This window comes from Melozone crissalis, unplaced genomic scaffold, assembly GCF_028551555.1.
Source record: "Melozone crissalis strain CALT ecotype California unplaced genomic scaffold, PUWL_Pcris_2 ptg000041l_1, whole genome shotgun sequence".
NCBI lineage: Eukaryota > Metazoa > Chordata > Aves > Passeriformes > Passerellidae > Melozone > Melozone crissalis.
The window spans coordinates 3,009,935-3,023,408 of NW_026535819.1; the positions used below are offsets into that span (position 1 = coordinate 3,009,935).

The following is a 13,474-nucleotide window of genomic DNA, read 5'->3' on the forward strand; positions in this document are numbered from 1 at the left end:
GAGAGATTTGGGATGAGGTAAAAGAATCAGGGAGAAAAGGTTTGGGGAGAAGGGAGTGGGAGGAGAGGTTTGGGGAAAGGGAAGGGGAAAGATGGGAAGGGGAAGAGGTATGGAATGAAAGATGTGGGGAGAAAAGATCTGGGGAGAAATGATGTGGGGATGAAAGGTCTGAGGATGAAGGGTCTGGGGAGAAAAGATTTAGAGATAAAAGATGTGGGGATAAAAGATGTGGGGAAGGGGGAGAGAAGGGAAGGAGAGGAGAAAAATGGGGAGGAAAGATATGGGACGGGGAAGCGGAGGGAAGGAGAGAAAAAAGATTTGTGGAGACGTAAAATAATCAAGGAGAAAAGGTTTGGGGAGAAGGGAGTGGAAGGATGGGAGGGGGAAGAGGTATGGGGAGAAAAGATCTGGGGAGAAAAGATCTGGGGAGAGGGAAAAGAATCAGGGAGAAAAGGTTTGGGGAGAAAGGAAGGAATTGGGGAGAGGGGGAGAGATTGAGCAGAGGCAAACAGGCATGGGGAAGGGAGAGAAAGGTTTGGGGAGATGGAGGAAGATTTGAGGAGATAAATTGGGGGCGGGAGAGGAATGAGGAGAGAGGGAAAATTGGGGAGGAGGTTAAAGGGATTTTGGGGAGATGAAACGGATTTGGGGCGGAGATGGAAGGGGTTTTGAGGAGCAGATGGAAGGGATTTTGGGGGGTAGATTGAAGGGATTTTGGGGGGGAGGTTTGAAGGATTTTGGGGGTGCGGCTCCCCCGCTGCGGCGCGTGGCGCCCTCTGGCGGCTGCGGGCGGCGCTGCGGGCCGGCGGCGCTGGGTGGTCGCGGGGACAGAGCGGGGACACGGCGGGGACACGGAGCCGTGCCAGGACCAAGGGGAGCCGGGGCATTTCACCGCGGTGGGACCCGCACAGACCCGCGGGCTGGGGGTCCCCTGTGGGTCCCCTGCGGTCCCCAGGTCCAGGCGGGCTGTCAGAGCATCCCCCAGACCCCCGACTGTCACCTCGCCACGTCCCGCCACGACAGCACGAAGGATAAACCAAAGCTCACTGCCAGCCCTGCTCCCGCCTCATTCCCCGCGCACGAATTCGGTGCCGAGGGATGCAAAGGGCACACAGCCAGTCTGGCCAGCCTGCAATGTCACCTGGTCTTGGTCACTACTCAGGTGTCCCGAAGCCACTGGTGACTTCAGAAGCCAAATCTCCGACCAGCAGAGCTCCACAGTTCTGCATCCTTCCCTAAGAGAACCTCGGAACTCCCTGTGCAAAGCAGAAATGAACCCCCTGTCCCTCTGCAGGGGACAGAAGCGACACCCCTGCTTTGTGACACAGCCCCAACCTTGGCACGGGTGCAGGGAGCCTCAGCTGCTCCATGGGCTGGCCCTGGGAGCCACCACGTTCCCACCAGAGTCCGACCAGCCCAGCCCCAAACCCGACCCCTCCTGAGCTGTTGCTCCACTGCTGTGGATGCTCGGGGTGGGGGTTTTGCTGCCCCAAAACCTTGACCCACCTCACATCCAGCACCCGGGTGATGTGCAGAGCACAGCAGGGAAGCAGGAAGACCCAAAATGCAATCCCTGCTCACCAGAACCATGTCACACCTCACCAGGACCATGTCCTACCTCATCAGGACCTTGTCCCACCTCACCAGGACCATGTCCCACCTCAGCAGCACCGTGTCCCACCTCAGCAGGACTTTTCCCACCTCACCAGGACCTTGTCCCTTGCTGGGGATGTGGCGCTTGGTGTGCGCTCATCCCAGCACAGCCAGCTGGGCAGAGGGAGCAGGAGCAGGCCAGCCCATTAATCCTGCAGGCAGACCTGGCAGCTCTGTGCAACGAAGCACATTCAGCAGTTCCACCAGGTGGGGAAATCGAGGTTGAACAGGAGCGCTGCTGCCAGGTCAGATCCTGTCCCTGTCACACACCCCTGGCACTGCAGGGCACTGGCACAGCTGGTGTGTGCCCGGCAGCAGCAGCTGAACTCCCACCCCTGCCCTTCCTTCCCTCCATGTGTGTGTCACCTGCCCAGCTCCAGCCAGGTGAGGCTGCTGGAGGTGGGAGGGAAGATTTGTGCCCCTGAACCCCACAGTGCCCTGCTCTGGGCAGCACCAGCTGCCTGCACTCCATGGAATCAGCTTCCCCAGGCCAGGCATCCTCACCCCTTCATGGCAAAGCTGCTGCTGGGGGTGCAGGGTGGCACCTGTGGTACCTGTGGGTACCTGTGGGTACCTGTGGTACCACCTGTGGGTACCTGTGGGTACCTGTGGGGTCAGCATCCAGCAGCTGCTTCAGACTAGGGGGCCAGGAACAGCTTCCTCAGGCAAAAAAAACCCCAAAAAAACAAACCCAAACCCCCCCAAAAACACACACACACACAAAAAAAAACCCACCAAAACCCCACAAACTTGGAACAGTTCCACCTTTTGGGAGGAATCCCAAATCCCTGCTCTGCCAGGTGCTTTGCTGTGCTCAGGCCTTGATTGCCCCTCTGATTTCCCACCCCAGTGCTGACATCCCAACCACCTCAATCTCCATTTGGGAACAGTTTGTCAGGGAAGTTTATCCCTCATATTTGTCTAATCCAGACACACATATAAGAATTAATCCTGTGGATATTTCAGTATTTAAATTTAAGAATCTCTCCTGTGCTTTGCTCTGGATAAAAACCCCTCCTGTGGCCTGGATCCCGGCTGGGCTGAGCCCTCATTTCCCAGCAGGGCGGGCAGGTGATTTCATTCCCATTCCCTCCCTGCTCTGCCATGATTAAAGCTCCTCCAAAAAGGGCCAGCAAAGCCCAGAGAAGAGCTGTGCCTGTAATAATGGGGGAAAAAGAGAAATCCTGGGAGATTTTCTTTCTTTCTTTCTCTCTCCTGCTTGCAGTGTTTATGAAAGAATAAAAGCAGCACTTTTTGGGGGATTTTTTTCTTTGTTGCTGCCTAGATTAATGGATTTAAGGAAAGGGACATCAAAATGTTCTTCCAGACCATTTAAAATTTTAAATTAAAGACCTTTGAAAATTCTTAATGCATCAATAACCTGCCAGGAGCAGGAAGGGGGAAAGGGGTCCCTGAGCAGGAAAAGGGGTCCTGAGCAGGGAAAAGGATCCTGAGCAGCATAAAAGGGGATCCTGAGAAGGGAAAAAGGGGTCCATGAGTAAGATAAAAGGGGTCCTGAGAAGGGCAAAAGGGTCCTTGAGCAGGGGAAAAGGGTCTTGAGAAGGGAAAAAGGGACCTGAGCAGGATAAAAGTGGTCTCTGAGCAGGAACCCCTGAAGTGGTGGAGCTCAGATTTCTCCTTTTTCTTTTCTGCATTCCGGGCAGAGAAGGAGCAGGAACACGAGATAAATCAGAGAACAGGGTCTCCCAAAGGAGGTGCTGCCAGGAAAATTCCTCTGCAGGGAGGGAGAACACAGAGCTCGGTGCCCAGAGGAGCCTGCGAGGGTCAGGGGGTGCGACAATCGGCGACAATCGGCGGTGGCAGCGCGGGGACACGGCGGGGACACGGCGGGGACACGGCGGTCACTGTCTCCCTCTCCTGGCTGCTTCTGAGAAGAAAAAGTGCCCGAATTCCTCTCGCTCCCAAATGGGGATGGTGTGCAGGACTGAGGATTCCTGCTCTAAATAAACCACACCCGATCCCTGTTAAAATCTGGGAGTTTAACATTAAATGCACCAGAGAATTCCTGCTCTAATTAAACCACACAGAGAGGAAAAAGTTCCCAAATTCCTCTCGCTCCCAAATTTTGCTGGGGTGATGTGCATGACTGAGGATTTCTGCTCTAAATAAACCACACTCAATCCCTGTTAGTTAAAATCAGGGATTGTAACATTAAATAAACCACACCCAATCCCTGTTAAAATATGGGATTTTAACATTAAATAAACCAGAGAATTCCTCCCCTAAATAAACCACACAGAGAAGAAAAAGTGCCCAAATTCCTCTCGCTCCCAAATTTTGCTGGAGGTGATGTGCAGGACAGATAATTTCTGCTCTGAATAAACCACACCCAATCCCTTGTTAAAATCAGGGATTTTAACATTAAATAAACCAGAGAATTCCTGCCCTAAACAAACCACACGTAATCCCTGTTAGTTAAAATCTGGGATTTTAACATTAAATAAACCAGAGAATTCCTGCTTTGAATAAACCACCCCCAATCCCTGTTAGTTAACATCAGGGATTTTAACATTAAATAAACCAGAGAATTCCTGCCCTGAATAAACCACACCCAATCCCTGTTAAAATCTGGGATTTTAACATTAAATAAACCACACCCAATCCCTGTTAAAATCAGGGATTTTAACATGAAATAAACCAGAGAATTCCTGCTTTAAATAAACCACACCTACTCTGGGGTCTGTCCTCTCTGCAAGGACCCGGCTCTGGAATGTCAGGGATCCTCCTGAAAAGCTTGGATTGGGATTTTCCTCCCTCCTGAAAAGCCTGGATTGGGATTTTCCTCCCTCCTGAAAAGTTTGGATTGGGATTTTCCTCCCTCTGCAACTGCTGGAGGGGCTCTGAAGGGTCCCCTTGGAGGCTTTGCTGCCTCCAGTGCCTCTTCCCACCCCTCCTGGTGCCCTGATTGATGCCAGATGCTGACGCTGATGCCAGGCTGTCCCTCATGAGAAATGGCACTGAGTTCCCCTTCAGTTTTGGGTCACAATTCCAAATATCCTGATGTTTTTGCCTGGTTTTTGTCACTTTTTTTGCTGCCACCACTTGCACAAACATGACTGCAGGAGATGGATCCTGATCAGAAGTTTTCCCCTCATTGTGGGAAGGAAGGGATGGACAGAAAATAAAAGGGAAGGAGGGAAGGGAAGGGAAGGGAAGGGAAGGGAAGGGAAGGAAAGGAAAGGAAAGGAAAGGAAAGGAAAGGAAAGGAAAGGAAAGGAAAGGAAAGGAAAGGAAAGGAAAGGAAAGGAAAGGAAAGGCCTCAAAGAGTGGATGAAGAGGATCTCTGCCAGCTCCTGGTAAATCTGTGTGAAAATTGTGGCTGACTCCAGGGCCAGGCACATTTTGGGACCAAGCTGCTCTGGGAAATGAACTCCCAGCTCTGGACACTCCCTGCTCCTGCATGACAACCCCTCTGGAACCTCTCCTTTCCTCTGGGAGCAAGAGCTCTGCAAGGAAACCTCCCCTTCACGTGCCCAAATCTGTGCTCAGCTGAAGCTGCTCCTGTCATTAAGCCCAGGATCTGCAGCAGGAGCCAAGACCTCAAAACCAGCCCAGGTTCCTGATTTTTGGAGGATTTTTTGGGCACGTTTCCCTGGGTCAGGCACACACCTCCAGCCCCTGAGTGAGCTCCCAGAGAGGAATTGTTCTCTGTGCTGCTTTCCAGCAAGCACAGCTCTGCTCCTGGCCCCGGGCTCAGTCCTGAGATTGTCCCTGCAGGATGGGGAGGGTGGGCTGGGAATGGGGAAAAAGGGCCCTGAGCAGGGGAAAAGGGGTTCTTGAGCAGGAAAAGGGTTCTGAGCACAGGAAAAGGGTCCTGAGCAGAATAAAAGGGATCCCTGAGCAGGAAAAGGGATCCTGAGCACAAGAAAAGAGTCCTCGGAAGGGAAAAGGGGTCCTTGAGAAGGATAAAAGGGTCCTGAGCAGGAAAAAAGGGTCCTGAGCACAAGAAAAGGGTCCCTGACAGGGAAAAGGGGTCCTGAGCAGGATAAAAGGGTCCTGAGCAGGGAAAAAGGGGTCCCTGAGTGGGGAAAAAGGGGTGCTGAACACAGGAAAAGGGATTCATGAGCAGGGAAAAGGATCCTGAGCACAAGAAAAGGGTCCCTGAGCAGGGAAAAAGGATCCTGACCAGGGGAAAAGGGTTCTGAGCACAGGAAAAGTGTCCCTGACAGGGAAAAGGGGTTCATGAGCAGAATAAAAGGGTCCCTGAGCAGAAAAAGGGGTCCCTGACAGGGAAAAGGGGTCCCTGAGAAGGATAAAAGGGTCTTGAGGAGGGGAAAAGGGGTTGCTGAGCAGAATAAAAGGGGGTCCTGAGCAGGATAAAAGGGGTTCCTGAGGAGGGAAAAAAGGTCCTGAGCAGGGAAAAAGGGGACTTAAACACAGGAAAAGGATCCTGAGCATGGGAAAAGGATCCTGAGCAGAATAAAGGGGTCCCTTAGCAGGGAAAAAAAGGATCCTGAGCAGAAAAACGGGTCTTGAGCAGGGGAAAATGATCCTGAGCACAGGAAAAGGGTCTATGAGCAGGGAAAAAAGGGGTCCCTGAGCAGAAAAAGGGATCCTGAGCAGAATAAAAGGGTCAGGAGTGCAGCTAAAGCCAGTCTGGAGGGTGGCAGCAGGGCTCAGCTCCAGGAGAGCAGGAACAACCAACAGCTAGAGCCCACAAAAATCAGGAAAATCAGCATTGAAAATCAGCATTAAAAACCATCATTGAAAACCAGCATTGAAAACCAGCATTGAAAACCAGCATTTCCAGCTGCTGTCCCCCCACATTTGGGAAGTGCTGGCACCAAGGCACATCCCTGTGTCTCTGCTTCTCCAGTTCCACCTTTCCCTGCCTGCCTGGGGCACCCCAAAACCCCACAAATCCCAGATGGGCGCTCCTGGGGTGTCCCAGCCTTGTCCCCTTTGTGGACAGAGCAGGGCACAGGTGACACTTTCCCCTCAGAGCTTCCCCCAGCGCTCTGCTTAATTGCCTCTGATAGTAATTAGCTTTGTATTAACGAGTGGTGCTAATACTGATTACAAGGACTGATAACTCCAGCAATAAATACAATTTCCAGGGCTGGAAATTACCTCTGGTTTTTGGTTTTTTTTTATTGGTTCCATACGAAGTTAAGCAAGAAAAGGCACAAATTGTTTTGTGAGACAGCTGCCTCCTTGTTCCAGATTTGCAGATTAATCCTACCCCTGTCCACGTGTCTGCCTGGCACCAAAGTGGGCACTGGGAAGTTCTGCATGGGCAGGAGGGAGCTGGGCTGGGCACTGCAAACAGCCCTGGCAGGGACTTTTAGGGAAAATCAATGAGTAAATGAAGATTATGAATATTTTTAGGGTTTTTTTCCTCTCCCTTCCCCTGCAAACAGCCCTGACAGAGACTTTTAGGGAAAATCAAGGGTAAATGAAGATAATTCATATTTTTAGGGGTTCATCCCCCTGCAAACAGCCCTGACAGGGACTGGAGGTTCTTTTAGGAAAAATCAATGGGTAAATGAAGAATATGAAGAAATGGGAATATAATGAATGAATGAATATAATTAACAAATGGGTATATAATATAATTAATTATATAATAAATGTAATGAATTGATGTATATAATGAATAAATGGGTAAATGAAGAATATGAAGAAATGGGAATACAATGAATAAAGGAATATAAAGAATAAATGGGTATATAATATAATTAATTATATAATGAATATAATGAATGGATGTATATCATGAATAAATGGGCACATGAAGAATATGAAGAAATGGGAATATAATTAATATTTTTAGGGTTTTTTTTTCCTTTTGCAGAAGCCCTATAAATGTTTCCTATCAGGAAGGTGTTGCTCCCAGAATTGCTGGGGCTGTGGATGTGGGAGCACCGTGCAGCTCCTGAGGGAACTTTGAGGAATTCCAGGAGGTTTTCAGTGCAATATCCCAGCAAAAGGACAAAAGGACAGGTCGGACGGACAGACAGACAGCAGCTGGCAGCCCAGCCCCAAGCTCTGCCCTCCTGGCAGGTCCTTCAGAGCAGAAATTGGGCACCAGGAAAGGTGCCCTGGTGTCCCCAAGGGGAGGACAAGGACAGGCTTTGCCCAGCAGGGCCCTGCCCAGGGCTCGGTGCCCACCCAGAGTGCCCAGAGCTCCTCTGCCCCCCATGCCAGCACCCCAAACCAAAATGGGGCATTCCAGGGTGGGGCTGACCCGTGGGGAGAGGCCAGGCCGGGCACAGAGCGGCTCAGAGAGAGGAAATGCCAGAGCCTCGGGCAGGGCTCCCTCAGCAGTGCCAGGGGATGGGGGCACAGCACAAACACCTGGGGGGGTTCGGGGGCAGCTCCCCCCTTGTCCCACTCAGGACACCCCAGCCCAGCCAGGTGTGAGAGCCCTGAGCAGAGCAGGGGTGCAGCCCCAGCCTGGCACCACCCCTGTGCCCCCAGCACCCCCCTGCCAGCTGGGGGGGCACCCAGGGTGCTGCAGCTCACGGCCCTTGCAGAGAGAGCCAGGGATCACAGAGACAGGCCAGGCTGGCCCCTCCTGCCCCGTTCAGGAGCCAGCTCTGTGCCCAGCTCGGTGCCCAGCTCGGTGCCCAGCTCAGTCACAGGTCAGTGCCCAGCTCTGTGCCCAGCTCAGTGCCCAGCTCTGTGCCCAGATATGATCCCAGCTCAGTCCCCATCTCTGTCCCCAGCTCATGCCCAGCTCAGTGCCCAGCTCTGTGCCCAGCCCTATCCCCAGCTCTGTCCCCAGCTCAGTGCCCACTCTGTGCCCAGCTCAGTGCCCACCTCTGTCACCATCTCTGTGCCCAGCTCAGTCCCCAGCCTGTGCCCACTCTGTGCCCAGCTCTATCGCAGCTCAGTCCCCATTCTGTGCCCAGCTCATGCCCAGCACAGTGCCCAGCTTAGTCCCCATCTCAGTCCCCAGCTCAGTGCCCATCTCTCTCTGTGCCCAGCCCTGTCCCCAGCTCTCCCTGCCCTGTGGCCTGTCCTGTCACTGCAGCGAGGCACAGGAGGGCACAGCAGCAGCTCCTGCACAAGCAGCAAAGCTGCAATCAGCCCCTCCATGGCCCAGGCTCTGTGCAGGGCACGGCACACCCAGCCTGGCACGGAGCTGGGCAGTGCCCGGGCTGGCAGGAGGGTTTGGGGATGGCACCTGCAGCTGTGCCAGGGCAAGGAGGGCTCTGCAGCGCCAGGCCAGGCAGCGGGCACAGGGCACCTGCCCAGGTGGGCACTGCAGGGCTGCGGGCAGCCCCAGCAGGGCGGCCCAGCCAAGCCAGGCTTTAGCAGGGGCTCAGACCAGCAGCAGGGCAGGGCTCTGTGCCCACGATCTGCTGGGCTCCCTGTGCCCACCACGACTGAAAGTTGCTGCCAAAGTTGAGGTGCTGCAGTCACAGAGGAGGCAAGGAGAGGGGAAAAGAGCCAGGCAGGGCAGAAACCTTGGCTTTCCTTTCTTTTCCCTTTCTTTTTCTTTGGTTTTCCTTTGTTTTTTCGTTGTTTTCCCTTGGTTTTCCTTTGTTTTCCCTAGTTTTTCCCTTGGTTTTCCCCTTGGTTTTCCCTTGATTTTTCCCTTGGTTTTTCCTTGATTTTCCCTTGGTTTTTCCTTGATTTTCCCTTGGTTTTTCCTTGATTTTTCCTCGTTTTTCGCAAGTTTTTCCCTTGGTTTTTCTTCTGTTTTTCCTTCGTTTTCCCTTGATTTTCTGTAGTTTTTCCCTATTTTTTCCCTTGTTTTTCCCTTATTTTCCCCTTGTTTTTCCCTTGGTTTTCCTATGCTTTTCCTTTGTTTTTCCTTTGTTTTTCCTTTGTTTTCCCTTGCTTTCCCCTAGTTTTCCCCTTGTTTTTTTCTTGATTTCCCCTTGGTTTTCCTTTGCTTTTCCCTATTTGTTCCTTGGTTTTCCTTTGATTTTCCCTTGGAAAATCCCCCAGAGCAGCTCGATGCTGCCCAGGCCAGCCAGGAGCCGACAGCACCCATTGCCCAGGCTGTGCTGTGACCCCATGGAAGCTGAAGGGACACTGAGGTGACATTCCTGCCACCCCCCTGTCCCCAAGGCCACCCCCAGCCGTGCCCTGGTGGGCAGCATCCGCCGTGCTGGTGGTCCTGGCTCTTTGTCCAGCGCGGCGCATGCGCACCCTCAGCATCCTCACACACAATGGGCTGCTCTGCTCCTTCCTCCCCACCCCTCCTCATCCCCACAGCCCCTGGGTTGCTCGGATTCCCCCCCTTTCCCTGCCTGCATTCCGGGCTGCTCGGCTTTTCTCGGGATTTGGGGCAGATCTGGGCTCTCCTTTTGGCTTTGCATCCTCCCAGGGATCCTGGCAGGGTGTAAAGCTAAAAAGGCTCCAGGGGCTCAAACTTCAGCAGGAGGGCAGTGGCAGGGAGAGCTTTGTCACTGGGAGAAAGGGAAAAATCATCTCCATAAAGCATCCAGGATGAGAGCCCAGCTGCTAATTGCTCCTACACTAAGAAGCCTCCATTCCCCTCCTATTTATAGCTGCTTTTTCTTTCCTTTCCTTTTTTTTTTTTTTTTTTTTGTGCTTCCAGGCAGCACCACAATTAACCCCACAATCTAGAGCATCCTCTTGCAATTACTTTTTTTTCTTCCTCTCCTCAGTGACTGGTGAAAAAAAAAAACCAACAAAAGACAATCGCCCTGCCTGCCTCTCCCCAGGCAGCCTCAAGAAGTCAAATGGAGTTTTAATTCCACTTGCAAGAGAAGGATTTTGGGTGCCTCCTTTCCTCCCCCCCACAACCCCACGCCTCACTCAGCCCAGAGGCTGGGACAGCACAGAAAAGCATGAAAATCCCAGCAGAAAAAAACCCAAAAAAACCAGCAGGTGGAGTGGAGAGAGTGGGGATAAATAAACTGCCCCCATCTCCCACCCGAATGTCACAGATGCCAACACCAAGGGACATTTAAATGTCACCTAAAAGCAGCACGGCTACCCCCACACCAGCACCCAGAGGGGTGGGGGGGTGACAAGGAGGGACAGCACTCCCACCTGGTCCTTGAGGCCACCTGGGCCAGCAGCTCCACCCCACACAGGGGTCCTGCATCCCCCCAGGTGAGGTGACACCAACACCCTCCATAGGGTCCGCCCTTCCCACAGGGGTCCCACGGCCCGAATCCCACCCAGGGCAGTGAGGACCGTGCCCAGGTGAGGAGCAGGGCACAGGTGATGCCCGGGGAAGGGGTGGTTGGGCAGGTGCAGCATCCCCGGGCAGGTGCAGCATCCATCCCCCGGCAGGTGCAGCATCCATCCCCCGGCAGGTTCCTGTGCTGCTCTCGAGGTTTAGCAGAAAATGGCGTTGGGGAGAAAGGGAGAAGAGGAGGAGGAGGAGGAGTGGGGGGAAAGGAAGAGCTGGACCTACTTGGGTGAGTTCTGTGCCCATCAGGATGAGGAAGCAGAGGGTCAGCAGCTTGCTTGCCGGTTGCATCTCTCGCAGCCCGTTCTAGGCAGCTCGCATACAGATCACCTCCGGGCGAGCCTTCCCTGCGCCGTCCCCGAGCCTCGCTGCCTCCTCACTCCTTTATTCTTATTAATATTTTAATTTATATAAAAAAAATTTAAAAAAAGACAACAGAACGCTATTAAAAAAAAAAAAAGACAAACGGCAAAAATAATAATTTAAAAAACCAGCCTGATTTTGCGGGTGGCTCTCAGCACCCTCGGGAAGCGATGCCAGAAATCTGCTCAGCAGAGCCTTCACTTTGCATATTTATTGGGATCCCAGTTTCTCTCCTCTGCTCTCGGTGCTGGCTGTCTGGTAATTTATTTAATTTTTTTTTTTTTTTTTTTTAATGGCTCCCCTGCTCCAAAGACATTTGCGAGGAGAAATTCAGCGGAGCACGCAGCGATTATCTCTGCTATTGCCAAAAGTTTGCCTGGAAAAGGGGGGTGATGGGGAGAGGAGAGGGATTAAAAAAAAAAAAAAAAAAAAAGAAAAAAAAAGAAAAAGAAAGGAATTGGTAGGGCTGGCTACTAGCAGGGGATGGCTGTGGAACAGGATGTGACATCAAGTAAGGCGGGGGAAATTTAACTAAACACGGTAAAGGGAGAGGGGGAAAAGCAGGCGCGGGAGCACGGCTGAGGCTGCGGGGACCCTGCGGGGAGCAAGGGGTTAAAACCGTCCTTAACCCCATCCTTATTCCTATCCTGAACAGCATCCTTAATTCCCATCCTTAACCCCATTCTGAACACCATCCTTAATTCCAATTCTGAACTTCATCCTTAATTCCCATCCTTAACCCCATCCTTATTGCCATCCTAAACAGCATCCTTAATTCCCATCCTTAACCCCATCCTTACTGTCATCCTGAACTGCATCCTTAATTCTCATCCTTAATTCCCATACTGAACAGCATCCTTATCCCCATCCTTAACCCCATCCTTAATCTCATCCTGAACCCCATCCTTAATTCCCACTCTGAACCCCATCCTGAACCCCATCTTTAATTCCCATCCCTATTTCCATCCTTATCCCCGTCCTCAACCCTATCCTTAATTCTCACCCTGAACCTCATCCTTAATTTCCATCCTTAACCCCATCCTGAACTCCACCCTGAACCCCATCCTTAATCCTGTCCTGAACAGCATCCTTGATACCATTCTTAAACCCCATTCTGAACCCCATCCTTGATTCCAATTCTGGACTGCATCCTAATCCCCATCCTTAACCCTATCCTTAATCTAATCCTGAACCCCATCCTTAATTCCCACCCTTGTTTCCGTCCTTATCCCCATCCTTAAACCTATCCTTAATTCCCATCCTGAACCCCATCCTTGAGATCCCGTCCTTAATTCCCATCCTGAACCCCATCCTTGAGATCCCATCCTTAATTCCCATCCTGAACCCCATCCTTGAGATCCCATCCTTAATTCCCATCCTGAACCCCATCCTTGAGATCCCATCCTTAATTCCCATCCTTAACCCCATCCTCAATCCCACCCTGAGCCCCCTCCCTGTGCGCCCCCGATCTCTGGGCATCCCTCAGGGCAAGGGGGGTTGCCCAGGGATCTGATCCCCTCAAACCCAAACCCCAAACCCCAAACCAGCCCCAGGGACACTCCCAGCTCCATCCCCTGCCCGGCTCAGCTCCCCAGGATTTGGGGAGCAGCAGGGGGATGTGAGAATCCTTTTGTCACACCCCAACTTCACCTGCGGTGCCCTGGGGGCTGCAGGCAGTGCCCACCCCTCCCTGGCAGCTTCTGCCCCTCATCTCTCTCTCTCACACCCCCCTGAATTCTTCCCAATCCCCAATTTCTTCCAGGACCCCATAAATATTATGGAATATTTCAGTGTGTGCTGCTGTGAGTGAAAAGCATCACCCCTCCTGCTCCAGAGATCATCTCTTGGTGATTATTTAATCACACAACAGAAATTCCTTCCCAACAGAAATTCCCACAATTAGCAGAGCCCCCAGCAGAGGATTTCCTCCCTGATTGCTCCAGAGTTTCTTTATCTGGAGCCCTTGGGAGTGGAGCAGGACGTGGGGTCTGTGCAGGGATGAGTTGATGCTTTCCAAGTTCTGGGATCACAGAATTCAGCAGGAACCAGGAAATTTGTGGCTGATTTTGTGAATTTTCTGAATTCTGTGTGTTTGCATCAGCAAACATTTAAGGGAAAGTTGTGCCAGCCCTCCTAGGAGGGTTTTGGCAGCTCCAGCCAGGGAATCATCCCATCCCTTTCATGTGAGCTTGGAAATGCAGCCCAGGGAGCAGCTGGGATGCCTGACTGTCCCACAGAGATCCCTCCTGAGATATTTCCCTGCCTTTAAACTCGGTGCTTCAGAGCCCATAAAAGCTGAGGACTTTTATAAAAAGCATC

The 13,474-nt window shown here is 52.2% G+C and overlaps 1 protein-coding gene across 1 annotated transcript in view; it reads right to left on the reverse strand.

The window, feature by feature from the left end:
- The window catches only part of OLFM1 (olfactomedin 1), a 34,995-nt gene extending 23,423 nt beyond the window's left edge, over nucleotides 1–11,572 (reverse strand). Inside the window, exon 1 of the mRNA XM_054284344.1 lies at nucleotides 11,018–11,572. Within this exon, the coding sequence (XP_054140319.1) occupies nucleotides 11,018–11,083 (66 nt within the window). The 5' untranslated portion in view covers nucleotides 11,084–11,572. The remainder of the gene's footprint in view (nucleotides 1–11,017) is intronic.
- Nucleotides 11,573–13,474: the final 1,902 nt, after the last annotated feature.